This window comes from Oreochromis niloticus, linkage group LG17, assembly GCF_001858045.2.
Source record: "Oreochromis niloticus isolate F11D_XX linkage group LG17, O_niloticus_UMD_NMBU, whole genome shotgun sequence".
NCBI lineage: Eukaryota > Metazoa > Chordata > Actinopteri > Cichliformes > Cichlidae > Oreochromis > Oreochromis niloticus.
In genome coordinates this window covers 9,706,980-9,729,160 of record NC_031981.2, presented here as the reverse complement: position 1 = coordinate 9,729,160, position 22,181 = coordinate 9,706,980, and the positions used below count along the sequence as shown (strand labels likewise).

Below are 22,181 nucleotides of genomic sequence, written 5' to 3'. Positions count from 1 at the left end.
TAAGTCGAAATTTAGATATTAACTCTAAATTTCTCATTATTATATAAACATTTTGAGATAGGCAATGTGGAATTTTTAATCATTATATAAGAATATTGAGATATTAGCCTAAAAAAAACAAACACCAGTGTGTAAAGACTTCCCCAACACATCCACCCTGACACTGCTGTTGATCAGCTATGTGCAATATCTCAGTCTTTCCATGTTCTGTGCAATATTTTTGGCTCAAGTGCAATTATTTTGGTCCCAGTCTGTTTCAATGTTTCCTACACATACACCATGTATATAGTTCCACTGACACATGTGTATATATATATATACACTGCTTTTTTATTTTATTCTATTTTTTTTTCCACCTTCGATGTATATTGGTTTCTCTTTTTTCTTACTTTAGCACCTTTGTGGTCCAGCTACCCAATTTCGCTGTGCAAGAAACTGCACAATGACAATAAAAAGCTCTCTAAGTCTCTAAGTCTCTAAAATCAGTATCAGTAACAAGCTTTCATACAATTTCAGCCAGGTTTAAAAACAAAGGACTTCTTTCAGATTTAAAGCAGTGATTCAGTTTGGCACTACATGCTGCCAAACATAAGCAGCTAATGTAACATTTTCATTTCTCTCAAAATTTTAACTTACTTCTGAGTAAGTTAACTTTCTTAAATATTGTTACCTAATTTGAAATTTCCTGTTAAGTCTAAAATTTGAGATACTAATCAATAAGAAGGAAAAATAGTGGCAAATGTAGCATGCTAATGCCTTGAACTGAAGGTGTTAGCATGCTAACGATGCTATTTGTGGTACAAAATGAGCCTGAAGATTTAAAGCTTACTTTTCACTATATCTTATTGGGCAGTAAACACTGCTTCACTTTCGTACTTTTCATTGCCAAGTGAGGCTGTAGCAAATAAGCTGCTAATCTTAAACATCTAGCATACTCAGTATTTACTATAACCCTGCCTTTCTTGCTGTGTACTTTATTCCAGACATTATTAAAAGATCTGAGGGGTAAAGAAATTTCTAGTTTCAGTAAAGCATGAACTTCTGGGCTGGTTTATTCACGCCAGTGGATAGGAGTTTCCCCTGGGTGCTGACATCCCTGACAATAGCCTCAGTGTAAAGCAAAAGCTGGCCTCTCTTGTGCCTGTTTACCACTGCTGCAGCTCTGTGAATAAATCCTTTCTTTCTCTGTGTATTAGACATGTTCAGTTGAGATGTGTCAGTGTGGCCCACTTCCCCGCTCTACTCCAGCAGCAAACAAACCTCATGTTTCTTGGCACCTGTTCTTGTTGGTTACTTGGACATATATTATTTCTGTGCTGGTGTATAAATAACATGGGCTTCTTGTATTATCCATCATTATGACATTATTTTTCTTTAAGTCTGCTCACCATTAGCTAAGACATGAGGAAGATCTTGTGATGTAAGAAACTAGACCATTTCTCAGAAGCGCATAAGCTGTGAACAGACAAGGAAGCTATTGTCGAAAGGATTTGGATCTTTCTTAGCTTTTTCAACTCCTGTTAAAACCAGGGCTTGGAAATTGTGGTATTTGTCACCAAAACAGTTCAAAGAGCTGGTGAATTAGGGGTGATTAGCAGAAAGAGACAATAGTATTGAGATGGATTTAATATGAGAGGCAATCCTTTTTAAAACGTGCAGGATGAAGACTGAAACATGAATTTTATATTTATTAAACGACAAAGTCAACTTGAGTACAGTGTTTGAGCTTTATCCAAGTAACCAAAGCTTTTATGGTACACCACTGCCCCCTGGAGGATAACAGCCTGACTTCATTTTCATGCCCTAAAAATGGGCTTCTAGTTCTCAAATAAGCATATTTCTATTTGACAAGTAGTCTCATTAAATTATTAAGCATGTTTTGAGGATGGTGATGGATTTTCTGTCTTATGTTACATGTTACCCACAAGCTTGGATCATAAGATATGCTCTTTAAATCTGGTCTCTGCTTAAGATATATAGAACATGTGTACAAAACCTCAGCACTGAACAAGAAAAATACATTCATATTAGTCCTCAAAGCAGCCTTCTGGCATGTCGTGCTACATTATAGCAGAAGCACACTATGTGTCTTTTCTTTGCTCTGTGCAGGGCGGTTTTGTAGATGTAGACAGAATCGTTGTCACTGAGCTTTAATTGCTTTGTGGGTTATTGTTAATTTGATTTAGAAAATGTAACCACCGCCTGAAATCACATGGGGCTTTGATAGATTTCCCAGTGAATCCCTACAGGAATTTTGCTCTCAAAAATAGTCTGAGTAAGATCAACATTTCTCTGAAAAAAATGGTTTGACAGGGTTTTCTTACCTCTGAGTTTTAACTCTCTCTCTCCCCTATATTTCACGCACCGTCTCCTTCTTCTCATTTCTGATTTATTTCATAAGGCAGAATATTGAGAACTGAATGATGTGCAAAAGCTGTGCACATACCCCCTCCAGTTTTGACCTTAAAATCCTTGTCCGGGAGGGCTGATGTTGATTGGCACCCAACCTCCCAACTCCTCCCCCCTTTAGCTGTACCGCAGTGCAGCTCGTGCTGGCAGGCCCCTGCAAGGTTAACGCTGCTTCACCGAGAGGGCTGACAAATGAACATAGAAGGCAAACATCTGAGTATTTCCTCCCACTAGCACTTGCCCCATCTTGCACAATTTATTAGCGAATGATGGAGCGGACCATTTACTGTGGTGTTAATCTTCCTTTGTTTACTGTCTGCAGTTTTGTCATAGGGAAATGAAAGCTTAGGGAATACATAGCAGACTGTGGTCATTTGTCATTCTGTAATGCAAAGCTATACTGACCTTTCTGTACAAAGAAAAAAGTCATGTAAATATTGTATGAGCTGTAATATTCTGATATGTTCTTAAATAAATGAGGGAGACAATGAGCAGTAGTTTGATATATTTCTGGTGACAACTCAAACCAAAGGTGAGAGATCAGAGTTTTCTTTTCTTTTGGTACATAACAGTTTAAAAGTGGCCCAACCAATCTTACAAGCTGATAATGGAAAATCAAAAATATATCAGTGTGTCTTGTCTAATATCTACCAAGATATGTGCAAACTTTCTAACACAGCATAATGTAGAAACTACTATAGAACAATCTGCAAAGCAAATTCAAGACATTTCTTTGTGACCAGTTTCTGACCGTACTCTAAAACACATTTATAAGAAGTTGGTCTCTCATTTTAACTCTAAAATAACCACATATCAGCTCCATAAATTGGTATCAGAATTGGCGTTTAGTGTAAAATATCTTCTTTATGATGTACACCTTGCTAGTACCAGGTTGGAACCCCATTTGCCTTCAGAGATGCCCGTGCAGGACAGCACGTGCAAATTGTAGCCTCAGTTTCCTATTCTTAGCTGACGGATGTGGCCTCCTGGTGCACGTCGAAGCAGTCTATCCGTTCTCCTCTGGCCTCAGACATCAACAAGGCATTTTCACAGAGAGAACAGGTTAACAAGCATTTGAGTCGCGGTAATGAGTCTTTGAGCGCATTCTGTATTCTTTAATGTACAACTTCATTTGGTTTGTCTTAAAAAAAAAAAGAAGAACTTCTTCATTGATGATCTTCATTTATCTTAAAACATCAACTATTATAAAGCGACAAGCTGCCATTATGGAAAGGAGGGGAAAAAAACCCATACAACATAAACAGAAAGAAATACTTCAAATTTCAATAGCTGTCTTATGATTAATGTATTTTCTGCTATAAAAAAAAAACGTTCTACATTCATCTGTCATTTTTACCATAAGGCACTACAACAATGATATGCTACACAAGGATTATTAACAACTAAAAGGTGCTTTAACGGTCATAAAAAGTGTGGTACAGTTCTTCATGAATCAGCAGGTTTACCTCTTTTTAAATAAAACATCTCATTCATTTTGTGGTATCAGAATGATACATTTGATAACATGAATCCAACTAATGCAAACAGTACGGCAAATAGCTGGAGAGAGATTTCCAAATAAAAACAACCAACCAAAAAAAGTATCATTTAAAAAAAAGAGTTTCAGTGTAGTTTCCAATGTTTGGTTGTAGCATGACACAAAACCCCAACAAAACAAAAACAACAGCAATAAAAAAAGTCGCTACATGGATACAGATGAGATGAAAACTGCGCCAATAGTGTTTATGAATCGACGGCTGAGTTTCATCAGGAGCTCAAAGCGTTTTTTATCCTTGAATTGACGAAATCGCATTTCTTGAACCCCCACTGTTGGAAAAAGTGTAGATTAGCGTGCTGTATTTCAAACGTTCAAAAAAACATAATCTATGTCTTCGTACTGAACCGAACTAAAGACTTAAATATCAAAAAGTTATTTAACGAACTGAATGATGCAAATGTGCAGTTTAGTGCTGTGCAATACTACAAATTTTGATATCGATCTGATACCAATAAATACAGGGGCAGTATTGCCAATATCAATACAGATAGCGATACTTTTAATCTATAATGGCAGCTTATGTAAGAGAGAGCAGTGTGGCATGAGTTATTCACAACCACTAAAAATACTGTGATTTTTACTTTTCTCAATAATTAGTTAATACAAACGTTTCAGCATGTTCAACCTAGTGCATGTTTGAGGTATATCTTTCACTTGGCTACATACTTAACATAGAAACAAAGTATCAGCCATGTCATGCTAGTATTGATGTGACACCAATATCAGCTTTGGCATCAATACTATTGATATTTAGATCAATCCTCCCACCTCTAGGGCAGTTTTTCTGAAAGACACAGCTGAATAATGTAACATGCAGCAATGTATCAATAACTAGCAGCTCAGTTCTTTGTCTAAATTAAACAACTTATAGAGGAAAAGAAGCCATTTCAACCCTCTAAGCCTAAAACACATTTTTAAGTGCTGAGACAGAAACTTAAAGTGCTCATAATGAAATGTAAAGACATGAAGAAAATCATGTGCAACATGATATGATAGGATGTGATATGTGCAGGAACTCACTTTCTTGAGGGTCTCATGGACTTCATTGTGTTGCCATATTACGTGCAGCAGAAGGCACGCTGCCTTTTGCATACGAGTGGGTCTGTAATGCGGAGAAAGAAAAGGTAAAAATAATATCACACATGCTGTTTTTCTGAACCGTGAGTACTTTTACTTTTTATGCTTATGGTAAAATTTGGATTGACTCCAAAAGTGGAGCAATCCTCATAGATTCCTTGAGATTCCAGATTCCTGTCTGCTTGGCATCACTTCAGACAAAAGCTAATGTGCTTTTCCACGCTTTTTAAAAAATTCCAATTATCTGATGACATGCCGTACACGTTCATGCATGAATTCTGGGCTTTACCTTTTCCTGCTAGTACGATTCTAGTATTTGTTAGTATGTTAATTAGCACTAATAGAGAGGTATGTGTTTCTGTGGCATGTACCCATACGACCTACGAAAGCAGACTCCCTCATAACTTAGCGCTAGCCTGTTCATGACTTTGCATGAACTGGCTATAGCATTTACTCACATCAGTTTTTGAATTATCCACTTTTATCTGAAGTACTGAGACTCTGAAGAAGTTACTTTGTGTTATTGCTACCTAAAGGAACTAAATACAATGGATTAGGTAAATAATGATATAAAAATAAACAAAACAAAATAATGGCATGTATATCATTATTTTGCATTGAACATTGAACTTCTCAAGTCTTGTATCTGAGTGGTTTAGTAAGGTAACTAACCCTGTCTCTGTCTTGCTGATGTTGATGATCTTTGGGATGCCGTACTTTTCGATTATTGCGTTGGCGTTCTTCGCATCACTCTGGCACACGTAAGTCAGGATTTCACATAGAGAAATCGTCACCTCACTAGTCTGGTTGACATCGGTGCCGTCAAAGGGCAGCATTTTCACCATCTCTGGTAACACCTGGTTTGCTTTAGGAGTAAAACAAGTCATGTAAAAGATCCCTTCAAAAGTGCGGTTTGTGGTCAGGGTGGAACAATAATGGGAAAAGCTTAGAGGAGACATCAAAAGTTACCAATGGCAGGGCGAAGTTGATCGTAGCGTGAGAGGTTTTTGATTAGAGATACAGCAGTTATCTTCAGATTACTACTTTCACCGTTTAAAATTTCCTTGATCATCTTAAGACCATTTTCCCGCTGAACAATGGTAACGGCAACGCTTCCATTTATCTGCAGGCCACAGAACAAACATTTTAAATATGTCTCACATGTATGACTATATAATACATATACATGTAAATATAAATGTGCTAAACAATACTAAAGCATAATGATCAGTTGGCCAAAACAAAAGCTGTTAAATCTGTTAAGCAGTCAAACAGTATTCCAGACTAACCTACCCTTCATTTGACTCATACATACATCTAATAAAGTGTCGGAGACACAGTAAACACACCTGCCTCTTTTCTGCTTACACATTGAACCTATGAATAGATTAAGAGCTGAAGTCCTTAACATCTTACCTCGTGTTTTCCAGCCGTGATGTTCTGCAGAGCACCAAGGGCAGCCTCCTTGATGGTGTCCCATTTACTGCAGGCCATCAGTGATTTGTACATCCTGACAGTTATTATGTCCCACAGCCACTCTATGCCATGGGGGTTGGGGTTGGGCTCCAGCAGGGGGTGCTGATGCACTGCATACTGAAAAGAAGGAGTTTTCGAGACACAGACTTCAGGTATGTGGGTCCAGTGGGTTCAAATTTACAACAAGAGGTGGCTAACTGTGTTAACAATTGATTATATTCAGTATGGACGTCTAAAGACTGGTGGTGCATCCATTTGTCCACATTTTAATATAGGAAATTTACATTTCTGGCAACAGTTTTAGTGTGAAAGAACCAAATCCATGCAGACAGATTTCATTCCTGTAGAAGGCAGAATAAAAATCGCTGTTAGAACAGCATATTGAAGCCCGTAGTTTTCAAAAACTATGCTGTCATTAGTTACATATACATATAAACTCACAACGTTTTTAGGCAAAAATATCAACTTCCCATTACAGCAAATACCTAACCAACCAGTGACATGGCAGCAACCTTGTGTATTTAGGCATGTAGACATAGTTTAAATGATCCGCTGAAGATCTAATGGAGCTTCGGAATGAGGAAGATAGTTGATTTAAATGTCTTTGAATGAGCACGGTAGTAGCTGCCAAACTGGGCTGGTCTGACTATTTCAGCAATTACTTATCTTCTAGGATTTTCCCACACAACCATGGTTTACAGAGAATGGTCTAAAATAGAGAAAAATATCCAGTGACCGGCAGTTCTCGGGGCTAAAATGCCTTGTTGAGCCCAGACTTGTTGATCTCAGGGGAGAATGCTTCGAGCTGATAGAAAGGCAAAAGCAAAATTTAAATAACCACTCATTACACCTAAGGGTGCAGAAGAGCATCTCTGAACATGCAGTATGTTGAACCTTAAAGCAGATGGCTGCAGAAGACCACAGTCCCGTCAGATAGGAACAGGAAACTTAAGACTACAATTCACATAGGCTCATCAACATTGGACAACAAAAGCCTGGAAAAATGTTCTCTGGTCTGATGAGTCTCAATTCAACTCAGATTATAGGGTAAGAATTTGGCACAAAAAACATTCATACTCTCTTGGATAAATGGTTCAGGCTGCTGGAGGTGAATGTTTCCTGACACACCTCAGATCTCTTAATACCAACTGAGCATTGTTTAAATGCCAACAAAGACAAAAAGTTAAAGAGGCTTAGTGATATTTAAGATAACACTAAGTGTATTTAAGATGACGCTGTTTTCTTAAATAAGGACCAGACAAATGTTTTGACTTAGTAATTTTTTTATGTGATCAGCAGCCATTAATCCAGTTATGTCCTCATTTATGTAGGATTTATGTCAGCAATGAACTTCGTAGAACAGTGTTTTCTTATTTTGCACCTTGGTCATGGATAACCCTGAGAGCACATAAAAGCTGAACGCTCTTGTCTGCCCCGGAGAGTTCAGACTTCTATAAGACTTCTGTAACTGAAGAGTATAACTGCTACTCATAAGCTGGACCTCGTATAGCATTTTCACTCTGACTCGTTTTATTTTTGCTTTGTTCTGATGTTAGATTTGTTTTTGAAATTGTACCACTAACAACGTGCCTTCTTGGCCAGGTTTCCCTTGGAAAAGAGATGTTAATCTCAAAGGACTTCCTGACTAAATAAAGGCTCATTTAAAAAAATGTCAGCAAATATCAACAGGAATTTAACTGATAGCTCAGGATGTGTGGTTTTAAAGCAGCTTTAGCTGTTCGACCAGATGTAAAGTTGCAATCCACCTCCTTCCCACTTCCTCCTTTAATGCTGTATTTGACTTCATTAATGTCATGTCCATTTGTCACTGTTGCCTGCTTTGTTGCTACACCCATGCAACTGCACAGAGGTGTCAGACCAGAACCGTAGCATCAAATAAAATTACTGCAGATGGAAAAAACAAACATCTTTTGAGAATTGTGCTTCTGAATGTCATGCTATGTGGAGCTATGGCTAACTACATAGATAATAGCATAACAGCAGCAACACTGGCGCACCTGGTAAAGCAGTAATGTATAATGCATGATTTGTTTGGATGTTTCTCACCACCAATATAAGACAAGAGAAAGCTAAATGAGCATGTTCTAGTAAGGATGATTAAAGACGTTCGCTCACACTCAGATATTAAACCATAAGAACATCTTTTGTGTTGTCAGGGTCCATTAACGTGTAAAGAGATTACCTCTGTGATCTTGGCACTGCGATAAGAAAAACAGCCCGGAGTCTTTGGCTGCGAATCCAAGTCTTGGCGAGACTCTCTGAGAACCTGGTCGTTTTTCTTCGGAAGCTCTGACTCAATCTGATAAGACAGGTTGTGCAAGATACAGACGCAGTTCTCCGTGGGCTTCAGAGCAGATTGAGAAAGTAAAGATTATCTGGCAAACAATTTAATAACATATGGGTACACAACAGAAACATAGAAGGGAATTCTAAGAATTCAGGCAAAGTTTATATCTGTTTGAAAGTACAAGTAAAAATCATTTGTGAACATGTAACAAAAGTGTTGTGAATCAAAGCAGTTTCCCATGACGCAGACACAGTGAGGACAAATGTTTTCACTTCACCTTGTCATCCATCTTGCGGTTAGCTACGGTTCCCCGGATGTAGTAGACCAAAGAATCGATGAGATTGTCACAATTCCTCATTGCTTTCCTGACATCTTGGCCTGCGGAACTCAGATTTCTAGAAACAAAAATGTGCCAATTAGATAAGCCCATTTTAATAAAGTCAAAAGTGCTATAAAATATTTTTCTGTCATCCACACAATTGTGCAAATTAATGGATGCGCTATTTTGGACATCTTTCCAATGGCCGTGGCAATCACAGAAAAATTATATCAGACTAGTAAGACTAGCCTGTTCTTATGCAGCCCAACCAACAGAGGGAAATAAATATGAAAATTAACATTCAGTATCCCCACAAGAGGCTCTTTGTGCAGTCATGAGGAACTCCCTTATTTCATCCACTGGGAGCTCAAAAGGCTTTAGAACATGATAAGGAGAACTCGATAACACTGGGTCAGAGAGGACTGAATGATTTCAGTTCAGCAAAGCCGGGGAAAGAGAGAGCTCGATGAATAATTGAGTCTTTCACTCTTTTCATCTGGCTATAGTTGCCAGGGGAGCAGTGGCTCTTATATCTCCTGCTTTGCAAACAGAGAGATGATGTGTGTCTAAACAAGTCCAAGGCAGAAGTACGAGGCATAATCTCAGACCCCAGTAGATAAACTGTGGTTTGACATAATCACATGATAGTAAAGAAACTGTATAAAAATGGATGGTAGTTACTCTTTTGCTTATTATAATTTTAGTGACTAGGCAGTTTCAGACATTTTCACAGAGCTGCTAGATGAACCCCAGATGTTTCTTAAATCAACCATCATACAGTTCCTCTGCCCTTTGCACGCTCCTTCAAATTCTTGGTGATTTCCTATGTTATACTGTTCACCTTTCTCCATCGGGGTCTCTACACACACCCCTCTAATCTACACCAATGAGAAAATTGAGAATAGCATTAGTTCAGGTAGACCAGAGAGCCAAGCCTAGTTTCCTATCCTGGTAGATCAGCAGTCTACTTTGTCTGATGGGTCAGCTGATACTCTTTGTTTAGGTTGCTTTTGCATCTTCAGTCATTTCCATCCCACATTGTAATCAAACAGTAAAAAACTGAAAATATGCTGGAGCACAGGTACCCTTGCACTCACATATGCTATATACAAAAGAGACAAAAGACAAACATAACATAAACTCCTCCATGCATCGGTGTGCTAATTACAACCATACACTCATAGTACCATCATAGAGAAATGTAGCCAAACTAATATGTTTGTTAGATGGCATAGAATACAAAACAGGCGAGCCATACTCAGTTGGTGTGACCACTGTAAACATAGAATTAACACTGCACAAGCTGAGAAATGACCTTTTTTTTTAATTTCAAAGAGACATATTAGAGGTACTAAAAATCTTACTTCCCAAAATCATTGCCTTCATCAGTCATGCTACTGCGATCATTGCAGATGCACTAAGCCACTATAATAACCAAATAACTGGATGGTACATGCAATAGCTTACTGGCAATATGAGAGTTTAACCAGTTCCAAAAAAAAGCTGGAAAGCAGTTTAAAAACACAAAGTAACTATGGGCAGATCTAACAAACACAAGCCCCTGGTCTTAGAAAACACTACTACTCCAGGTTTTCCATTTATGCCGATCCATCTGGAGGCCCCAGATCTAATCTGTCACACAGTACAAATCCCTGGAGTTTGAGGATGTAGGTGATAAATTCACAGCAGAAGAACCTTTTGTCCTTCAGGAATTAAATGTTATGATTCCAAACAATATCTTTTGATCTGCTGAAATCTTCGACCTCTTCTGTTTAGAATCCGCAGATTAAGTGACACCTACAGGAGTTTTTGGTTTATCCTAATGAAAAACATCCCACCAAGTACAGTTTTTTCGCAGCTAACAAGAGAGAACCTACCGCAGGCAGCCAGTGGCATTGATGAAAGTTTCATCATCCGCTAGCAGTTCATCTTTCGGATTCTCGCCTTCGAAAATGCCAGAACCGGGAACGAGAACGGAGCGGCTGAGAGTGGATAAGGCACGTTCTGGAAAAGCCTCCTTCAACGTGTCATGAGAGGAGAGGTTCCACAAAAGACCTGTGAGAGAGATTGAGATTTACTTTTTTGCAAGGAGATTCATCACAAAAATATAAATAAGCTAGTGCTGTATTGCATATACGAGTCTTAGAGCATGATTTCATATGTATCAAAGGCAATGTTTACTTAAAGAGAGCAAAACCGGTTTTGATGAGATGATGCTTGAAATTTGCAAACCTAATCAGATTAAAATTAGGACATGTAGCGTGTTTAAACACAAACTAACCCGTAAGCTGCCGCCTGGTCTCCTTATCACGGCTGCTATTCAGTACAGTAGGAATGAAAGACAAGCCTTTGTTTTCCTCAACTTTAAGCTTATTTTCATCGTTCTCATAAACAGCATTGCGCAGCGCCCCGGCAGTGGCACGTTGCACTTCTTCGCTGTCATTGTTAAGTAGATACAGGAGCTTCTCAATCCCGTTCACACGGCAAATCTGGAGAAAAAAGAAAAAGCAAGAGTGGACTAACGATTGACAAATTCACGTATCAGGATTTCTAACCGCTCTGCATCCTTAAAACATAAAATACAGGTGATTAAACATACCTTGTGTCTAGCAACGGCACTCTTGAAACATTGATTTTGTATGAAAGTGGTTGCATAGATCAGTGTTTGCTCTTCATTCTGGGTCAAAAGCTGCACAGCCTTCTCCACTGTCATCATCGGAGTCTTGCTTACTGACCTCCTGTGTGAAAATCCACAAATGTTTCAAAATGTAGATTATCAATACAGGATCATATTGAAATAAAGAATGTACAGAACAAAGGTCTTACAGTTTTGTGACATTCTGCGCCTGCATTGCTGCCCGCCTGCCAGCATCCGTCTCCACACTGCTGAGAGAGGGTGAGTATGTGCTCACTCTGAGGGATTTCTTGTGGCCCCTTTCCCTCAACTGCCCTAGCAAGAACGAGCCATCCTCAGGCTGGATAAAATCAAACGTGATATTACCATTTCGTCTCTGCACAGTTGGTTTCACAGTACTTTGTCTGTAAGTCTGAAGGGAACCATATTCTCTATTTTTCTGAAATGCAGTATTTGCAGATACAGATTGTGATCCTACGATCTGTCTAAGCGTCCTCTGCCGGACGGTCCCTCGTGCAGGGGTGTATGCACACCTCTGTGTGCTACGAGGTAATACTGAAAAAGCATTGTGGTGAAAGGAAGGCAACTTTGCTAAGTGAGTGCCCACTTTGGGTGAATGGCTTGGTCCTGGAGGGGTGTGAATCCCAGAATGGTAAGTACTGTATTTAAAGTGCCTATGAGGTTGTGCTGGGCTTGACTGAGCGGACACTTCCAGCCTCCTGGATGGATCGCGCTCATGGTCGCCAGAGAAGGATCGACTGGAGAAGGTCAATCTATTTACCTGTGAGAAGGAAAAACAAAAACAGCTTTAATACACTGGCCTGGTTACCCTGCTCTTTCACTGTATGGGACTTTATACTTGCATGTCATTATAGTCAGAAATACACAGCACTGCTCAGCAACTACCTGTGCAAAAGGTCATTATGATGTCTTGGTAACCCCATCCCAATGCATTTATCACTGTGCACCAAACTTTAACACAAAGGAATACTGATGTGGTTTAAAATATATGACTTATTTTTTTAATGTGTTATTGTCGTAATCAGATCTATATGTTGTATATAAAGAGAAACATTATAGTCCACAATTAGAATCTATAGTAATTGCCTATTTACACAAGCTGCTACTACATGTATTTTCTTTACAATGGGTTGAAAATAAGGAAACCACTCCCCAACTTTAAACAAGACATAAGGATGTTCATAGACTTTTGGATTCATTTATTATTTGTATTTAATTATTTATTTAATTTTAGTTCAGCTTTATAAATTGTGTGAATGACTAAGTTGCTATTTGGGGTGTGGCTGCGACGACTCACGATGTCACCATCAGCTAGGATTTATCTCAGTGAATGTGAGTCACTGAACTGGAACTCTGATGTTAGAGTCACACATGGGAAAATAACACCTGGAGAACGCGGCATGAGCAAAATTATTATGACTGTGTGCAATAAACATGCAATTTCAAATGGGTGCTTTGAAGACAGGGAGCAGTTTTGCAACCACTTGAAGTCAGCTGTCGTTTGCAAAGTGACTTTGGTGCAATAAAATGTCAATAACATGAAAATCAGTCTGCTATCAATGATAGAGTGAATTAAGTCTAGTTGGCAATTACATGCAATCTGTTTGTGATAATATGGTGATTAACTATGATCAATTAGCAGAAATAATAAATCTGTTACTGTCGACATTCACAGAAATTCACACTGACTACTAAGCTTTGATTATACTCTGTTGCAGACACGAAACCCAATTGCTGATTTGTGTTTCCTGTTATACTCCTTTCAAGCTTGTTGCCTGAGGCGTAGTTTGTGCACAGTAATGTCAATTTTATGTGGACTAGTCTTCACGGTCACAGGCAGGCAAACAGATGTCCCTCGCACTGAACATCTCATGGCAGAATTTACTTAGACCGAAAACTCGCAAACTAGTACAAGTATAATCAAGACATTACATGCACAGTTCAGCTAGAAACTCATAGATCTGAAACCGAAATTGAAAAATTCCTTCACAAATTATTGTGATTGTTATTATTGTATAAATCTATTTTTCTGAAATGCAGTATTTGCAGATACAGATTGTGATCCTACGGTCTGTCTAAGCGTCCTCTGCTGGACGGTCCCTCGTGCAGGTGTGTATGCACACCTCTGTGTGCTACGAGGTAATACTGAAAAAGCATTGTGGTGAAAGGAAGGCAACTTTGCTAAGTGAGTGCCCACTTTGGGTGAATGGCTTGGTCCTGGAGGGGTGTGAATCCCAGAGTGGTAAGTACTGTATTTAAAGTGCCTATAAGGTTGCTCTGGACTTGACTGAGCGGACACTTCCAGCCTCCTGGATGGTTTGTGCTCATGGTCGCCAGAGAAGGATTGACTGGAGAAGGTCAATCTATTTACCTGTGAGAAGGAAAAACAAAAACAGCTTTAATACACTGGCCTGGTTACCCTGCTCTTTCACTGTATGGGACTTTATACTTGCATGTCATTATAGTCAGAAATACACAGCACTGCTCAGCAACTACCTGTGCAAAAGGTCATTATGATGTCTTGGTAACCCCATCCCAATGCATTTATCACTGTGCACCAAACTTTAACACAAAGGAATACTGATGTGGTTTAAAATATATGACTTATTTCTTTAATGTGTTATTGTTGTAATCAGATTTATATGTTGTATAGAAAGAGAAACATTATAGTCCACAATTAGAATCTATAGTAATTGCCTATTTACACAAGCTGCTACTACATGTATTTTCTTTACAATGGGTTGAAAATAAGGAAACCACTCCCCAACTTTAAACAAGACATAAGGATGTTCATAGACTTTTGGATTCATTTATTATTTGTATTTAATTATTTATTTAATTTTAGTTCAGCTTTATAAATTGTGTGAATGACTAAGTTGCTATTTGGGGTGTGGCTGCGACGACTCACGATGTCACTATCAGCTAGGATTTATCTCAGGCAATGGATCACGCACATAAAGTAAAAACTGTTGCATAACAGATAAGATACGAAAAGAATACAATGATTTATTATTTAATAGCCTTGGATTCTGTGAGCATGCATAAAGCAGCAGCAGGATATCACACAGAAATTTGCCTGTATTCAAATTATGGAGTACAATATTTAAAGTGCAGTACAGTATGAGGCCACAAGTTCAAGTAGTTTATCCTTTTATAATCATTCTGTACAGGAACGACTAAAGCAAGCATACTGAGCTGAATCTGCTTAATATCTGTGGAGGAATCTGCATGCTTCAGATCTGTATTAGCTCTAAAAAACAGAAGCGAGATGAATATTCTAGTGATCGATTAAGATGACAAATTTCCCCAAAATGTTTAGGTGCATGAGGTGATGCATGAAGCACTACAGAAGAATAAATAAAGGATAGTCTTACATTCATGTTTCTTACAAGTCCATCTGCATCATCAAAGCTCCCCGTTTCATATTTCTGTGTATAGACACCACCTGAAACAAGTCAAAAAGGTTTGGTTAGTATGGTAATTCCCGCCACACATTAGTGTTCTCATATCTGGATCGTGATTGCAGTGAGATTAAATGGATTTGACATTAAATGCTATCTGTTAAATAATGTTTTGTGACACAATAGGCATGTTTTTATTATGTATAATTTAAAAAGTCCTTGAACTCTGAGCAGGTGTAATGTGGTTTCCTTGTTGATGAAAATACACCTTCCATTTGGTTGACATCTGGTGACTGTCACAGCAGTAGAGCATGATTCACTTTATCACTATCAGTAAGTGACCTCTTATGCCCTGTGCACGGAACTACAGCGTATGCCGTCACAGAGCAGCTGTATTTGTACTGACATTAGATTACACACAGGTGCACTCTATTTAGTCATTAGCACTCATCAGGCAATGTCTATGGGCAACTGACTGCACTCAGACCAAAGGGGGCTGAATAATTACGCACACCCCACTTTGCAGTTATTTATTTGTAAAAAATGTTTGGAATCATGTATGATTTTCATTCCACTTCTCACGTGTACACCACTTTGTATTGGTCTTTCACGTGGAATTCCAATAAAATTGATTCATGTTTGTGGCTGTAATGTGACAAAATGTGGGAAGGTTCAAGGGGGCCGAATACTTTTGCAAGTCACTGTATTGTGATTCTAGGAGAGACGATTCTTAGAAATTTTATTATAATCAGCAGAAAGTTCAGCAGACTTGTTTTTTTGTTTTTTTTACCAAACTAACAAATACTAAAACTATTTCCCAAAAATGTAATTTTAGTTTAGTTTTTTTAAGTTCAGAAAATTGTTTTGCTACTTTCAGTATTTTTTTTTTTTTTTTTTGCTTTACGTAAATGTTTTTTCACATCTAGCTTGACTTTGTAGTTTGTCGTTTTAGTTAACTATAATAACCTTGTAAGTCAGTAACAAAAACAGTCAGCCATGTCAATACATGTAATCCATCCATTTTTTTTCTACTTATCGAATTCAGGGTTGTGGTGGTGCTCACCATGAACCCATCACCAGGCTATCACAGGGCTTATCCACAGAGACAAACAACCATTCAGTCACATTAACACCTGCGGCAAATTTAGATTCACCTGTTAACCTTACAAGAATGTCTTTGGACCGTGGGAATATCTACCACAGCCACAGGCAGAACACGCAAACTCAAAGAGAAAGGACTCGGCCTGCCGGTGAATCCAAACCCAGGACCTTTTTGCAGTGAAGTGACAGTGCAAACCGCTGCACCACTATGTGTCTAAGCTTATATTACATATCATGCTGATAATTAGTCAGTCTTTGATAATTAAAAGTGTGGAATGAATCCATAAGAATTAGGTGCATTTTATCAGGTGAGAAACCGTACAGGTGTGGAACCTTGATTTCTATTATAACAATGAAAAATTTAGGGGTGGCAAGGAGTCACAAAATAAATAATGCAAATAATAAAAAGTCTTGCAATGTCCTCTAATACCACTCTGCATGCCACAAAGGCTTAAGAGGAAGCCAGTAAATAAATTCTTTCATTTTTATTTACAGGGTATTGTTGACTCATGTGGTTAACCATCCGTCTAAACACACCTAACAAACCTTTTAATAGTCAGCGATGCTTCATAAATTCATCCAAACCTGTTCAGATACAGACAATATTACTTTTTATTCTCTATCGTCTGCAAAATTGAATTACCGACCTCTTTATTTTTGGCTACCAATACTTAATAAATACGCGCATGGTGCTGATCAGTGGGTGACATAGTAATTCTGGCAGGTATCAGCTTTAGGGAACTGCAGAAACCTGTTAGACAACAGGACTAACTAGGAAGTGTGCATTCCACTTACAGAAATGTCTGTGTTTACACTAACTAGACTTCTAGTAAGCTCCACTTAATGCAGACCACAGCCTCGGGACAGACAAAGCAGGGTCTGGCAAAGGAAAAGGGTTTGGTAGTTTATGATAGGGGTTTCCAGCTTGGACCCTTTTGAAGGGGTTTAACATAGCCACCAGGGTGGGAAACGAGGAAAAACTCTGTACTTCTATTATTATTATTAGTCATATTAATATTGTTTGTTGTTATTATTATTTAGTAAAGCAATTGATAGCTGACTAATCTACCTGTACAAATCATTGACATTCTAAAGTTTAAATATTAGATATGAAATATGGGAGGAAGTTATCTTTGCTACCACTCTCATTCACTTCATTCATTAGTACTACTTCATTAGCTTGGCTTACGTGCACCCGGTTTCTCCCAAATGAGTCAAACTATGATGCTGATTCATTTTCAAAATGAACATTACCATTTGACTGAGTCTTTTTAGACTTCCTGGACATTGTGAGCTTAACCTGCCGGTGAACCCGCTGGTTCCGGTCCTCATCGGGCTGCGTTGAGGATCGCAGATCGGCCGGCAAAGCCAGGCTGGTGTCATCCGGCACAGAGGAGTCGTGCGCAGTTAACACCGACTTAAAAGACGGATCATCCATTGTGAACAACAAAAGAGAGCAAAAGAAAAAAAAAAAACTCTCCAGGAGTCCAAAGGTCAGTTTTTCCTTTTAACCATATGAATAGGGATCCTGGAATAATAGTCGACGCTGCTTTGTTTCTCCCACTTTCCCTCAGCTAGGTCCAGTCAGGAGGGCGGGGCTAAAGGCGCACCTGAGGTGTCAGGTGTCACCACGAGGACACATCAGGTAACAATGTATGAATGTAGCTGTGTGCTTTAATTATTTAATTTTATTTACCTGCAGACTTTTTTTTTAAAAATTCTAGCAGTGTTTTAGTATATTTAAAGGTTTAACAGCCATTTTAGAATTGTGAACCAAATTACTCAACACCAATCAACATTTTTAAAGATTCAGCTGACATTACTTGGAAAAACTGATATATTTGTCCAGCAGAAGTTTTGCCTCTGTACACCACCATAATGGATTTTAAATCAGTCGATCATCATGTGATTATATGACTTTCAGCTTGAACTCAAGAACAAATGTCTGCATTAACTGTGCAGGAAGTGCAGTCATTTTTTTCAGAAGTTCGGGAATAGTTCGAGAGACTCAGGTCAAGTGTGTTATATTTGACAACTTTTTGAGTGAGTTTTTTAATATCTCTACATCATCAGTGTGATAAATTGCACACTAAATTGCGCAAAAATGTCACATGTAGCCAAAATGACACAAATTAAAACTCATTTATGCAAATGAAAAATAATGGATTTCCTTTTTACGTTTGTCAGCAGGTTCAATAAACACTTGAAATAGTTGAAGAAGCTACAAACACTTTTTTTAAACAAAAAATTGGATTTTCTGGCCGTTATTTAACGGTTCAGCCTTCAGGAGGATAATTTTAAATATGGGGCTTGTTTTTAATAGTTGGATGAAAATCCTTTGTCATCAATAACTGCCTGAAGTCTAGAATCTATCAGATCAGGTGACCAGGCCATACAAGAGCATCCCACTTCTTTGCCTTGACACAAAATTCATCCTGCTTCTTCCATCATCAGCAAACACTAGTGGCCCACTTCTACTGGCAGCCATGTCAGTGCCCTCACATGGTCCTTTATTTTCCCCTCCTGAACTTTGCTCACTCTTTCAGATGTTTTCTGGTCTACTCTGTCTGATCCTTCCTTCTTGAGCTTAACCAGTGTTTTACAGCTTGCTGTAAACCACTCGTGAAGATGTCTCTTTATTGTACACCATGGCAATGATAGAACTCAAGATTATTGTTTACTTGGTTAGATGTTTTTTTCTTAAACATGGAAAAAATCCTGTCACCATCCACTTTTATTAGCTGAAAACGCAAAATAAACCTAATTTGGGCCACCTTGTCATGCACAGACGTCTTTTTGGGTGACTAATTTAAAACGCTATAGAACACAAATTCAACACTTCTGTTAAAACTCTTGAATTAATTTTGAAATTCTACATTTCAATCACATATTTTTTACTCCTCTGTGGTAGAGAGTCAAAAAACAACAAAAACTGCGTATTAGTCCAACAAATTATGGACCTACCTTTTAGTACGGTGGGGACTGTGTCAGCAGTATATCTCTTTGTGATCTGCACTGCGCTGTTGTGTTCAAAGAAAACTGCTGTTTGATATGAGGAACTGGGTCCAGCAGATATGCCCTTCCAGACAAAGGAGCGGGCGTTTGACTTTCACAAGTTGTAAATTACGGCTTCCAAAAAATCTTTTACAGCCTTGACTTTGATCAGCGAGAGCTCCCTCACAATCATAAAAAGCCTGAGATTTAATTCTGTGTGAGGCTGACTCGATTCTCAGAGACATTAGCCTGTATTCAGCTGTGTTAAACCTTATGGTAAAGCTGCACTCAAGGCTCAGGTACTTTGATGAAATGTGGATTTGCTGTACTCTCCAGATTGAGGGGCTCTGTAATCGTCAACCGTCGTGAAATTTGTTCTAAAGGTAATTTTTCAGCTCCTGTCACTATGAAAACTGGCCTACTCCAGTATATCAGCTAGTAAACACACATGCATGCGCACACGCACACACTTACACTTGATTAATTTGACAAATAATTCTTGCATATAAAAACATTTAAAAACAGTATATGCTGCAATCAGTTAAATAAATCCCCAACAACTGTTGAAATAATATTTTTCCTCTTTAATGCACTCTTCTCCAAAGGTCTTTCCTCTCCAATTCTTTAACCCACTTTCACATGAAACATTGCTGTGCATATTAAGATAAACAATAACAAATCTTTAGTTTGCCCTGTTTACAGTAAGACCAATCACAGATCAACAAAGACCCGAGCATCCAACAGCATCTCAACAAGTGGAGGGAGGAGATGTGACTGGGAGCTGTAGAACATCAGGATTAATGGATTCAAGTTGGGCTCATGTTCAGATTGTGGTCTGACTCAGTCGCACATGTTCAACTTCAAAACGGCGCGAGGTAAAGAATCACCGACTCATGAGAATCTGAACAATGTAGGGTGCAGTTTGGATTTAGAAAGATATTTTTCACATTATAAAACAATCATATTCTGAAATCACACAAAGATTTTATCAAACAATGTTTGAGATGTTTTTTTTCACCCTCTCGCTCCACGATATAGACGATTAAAACACTAACATCAAGTTCTTTTACCTCCCATAAAGATACAAACTGTTTTCCTTTAATTTGGCACATCATATTTTAGAAACAGGCTGAGACTTTACGCGAGCTGAACCGCTGTATTATTTTACGATACTGCAGATAAGGTTTTGTGAAAGCGCAGCATCTACTGGTAAGATAAAGTCAGACATGGCATTAAATCTGAAGATATGACTGAACAAAAGCCAAGAATGAGAAACACCTGGATTGTACCACCGTTTTCATTTCCAAATGCATTCATCTGATCTTTGATGTTCGCACCAGCCCTCTGCATGTCTCATACATCTGCATTAAAAAAAAAATAATAATAACAATAAATCCTTGTTTACTCTGGGTCAACACTTGTGTGACGTCTGTGTTTCTTAAAAAGGTTTTCATCTTAAAGTTTCAGATTATCATCCATATAATCTCATTCTGTGCTGTCAGTCATTTTAATAGAACTATTACATGATGTACCCCCCTCCATCACCTCAACACAAAAATCAGCCGACCTTCACATCCTAAGCCGGTGGCATGTCACTATGTTGTGATACAAATACCCTGTAGTGTGCGTACTCAGTGGGTGAGGGGCAGCGGGGGGGTCAGGGAGAGTTCCTGCAGGTCTTCTTTTTCTGCCATTTGTACATTGTTAAAAAAAATATATAAAACATTAAAGAGAAATTACAGCTTCATTTAGGTTAAAAACACATTGTCAGCGGTTCTCCTCAAAGCTATTTACAAATCGGTGTGTGGTAACTAGTCGTCATTCAGCCGTCAAAGCAGGAGAGAGTGGGAGTCTGTTTTCAGGGAGGAAACGTGAGATTTAAAAGCTGGGGTGAGCCACTTTTCTTTGGCCTTTGAAAAGGAAGATTTTTTTTTTTAAATATATATATAGGGGTATTTGGGCAAAGGTTGTGTTGGAAATGGTAAGAATTATCGCAGATTAAAAATGCACTATTTCCTTCTTTGAATCAAACTATGTCACTAGATCATTTTACCTTTGCTTTGCATCAGTTAACTCACTAATCCAGTAGATATTCCCCCCTCCCCCGGCAGCATTGAATAGACCAAGACATTAACAGATCAACAGAAAAAAAAAAAAAATGTCATTGTCAAGTCATTTGATGCATTAATTGCAGCCCTATGCAAACACAGGACAAAGCAATCATAGTTTATGTGGAAATGTAATTAGTGGACAGTTTCTTCAAACAGCACCACGAGACAAGAGAGAGAGAAAACTGCTGCTGGTTAAAGGAAAAGCAGACAATCATTCAATTGTTTTCATTCAGCATAAATCACAGCAATGCACTTCCCTCCCTCCAAACATCTCAAGTTGAGCCCGGCCACACGACCCCAGCAAGGTCGCAATTTGCACTTCTGAATACTTTTCATTGGGGAAACACCGAGCACTGATAAAAAGGTATGCGGTCATAAACTGACATCAGAGCAGTGTGTTTGATCAGTCAAGGTTGGCTGACACTCAACTTCGCAGACACTGGCTCAAGTTTAACTATAAACACAGCAGTGCTATCATTCTGTGAGGATGATCTGATATCGTCGTGTTGGTGTTGTTCCCAGATCATCATGAAAATGTTGTTCCAGGTTCAACATTGCAATGACCAATCACATTGTTGTGACGTTATTCTTTTGCGCACCAAGCCATTCGTGCATTTATGAAATTCCAATGTTGCAAGGACAATATCAATTCTGCTTACCGTCTATTAAAGGGTTAGGATTAGGGTCCGTTGATTGGCGGACAGAGGCGCTTTCTCGCAGCTTAAGTACAGTTTTTTGTTTTACGGCGGTTTTTCCCGAAGTCGCAAAAGT

The 22,181-nt window shown here is 38.5% G+C and overlaps 1 protein-coding gene across 4 annotated transcripts; it reads right to left on the bottom strand.

Annotated features, from left to right (window-relative positions):
* Positions 1–2,899: 2,899 nt before the first annotated feature.
* pkp2 (plakophilin 2) lies at positions 2,900–17,912 on the bottom strand. Of its 4 annotated transcripts, none has more exons than XM_019347293.2 (14): positions 17,560–17,912; positions 15,178–15,248; positions 14,001–14,174; positions 11,974–12,563; positions 11,747–11,885; positions 11,429–11,636; positions 11,025–11,202; positions 9,106–9,223; positions 8,724–8,885; positions 6,461–6,637; positions 6,014–6,167; positions 5,717–5,909; positions 4,988–5,069; positions 2,900–4,236 (listed from the first exon to the last, which is right to left on the bottom strand). In XM_019347293.2, the coding sequence occupies exons 1-14, from the start codon at positions 17,741–17,743 to the stop codon at positions 4,177–4,179; spliced, it is 2,490 nt and encodes an 829-aa protein (XP_019202838.1). In that variant the 5' UTR covers positions 17,744–17,912; the 3' UTR covers positions 2,900–4,176. The 4 variants fall into 4 exon arrangements, with proteins under 4 accessions (XP_019202838.1, XP_025755683.1, XP_025755684.1 ...); XM_025899898.1 differs by having other exon boundaries at positions 8,724–8,840; XM_025899899.1 differs by lacking the exon at positions 17,560–17,912 and adding an exon at positions 15,473–15,569.
* Between the last annotated feature and the right edge of the window lie 4,269 nt (positions 17,913–22,181).

Coding starts and splice junctions, on each gene's coding strand:
- pkp2 (XM_019347293.2), bottom strand. CDS start 17,743: ATGGATGATCCGTCTTTTAAGTCGGTGTTAACTGCGCACGACTCCTCT. Junction 15,249..17,559: donor TAAAAAGACTCAGTCAAATG/GTAATGTTCATT, acceptor GACTTGTTTCAG/GTGGTGTCTATACACAGAAA. Junction 6,638..8,723: donor GCAGTGCCAAGATCACAGAG/GTAATCTCTTTA, acceptor CCTTCTTTTCAG/TATGCAGTGCATCAGCACCC.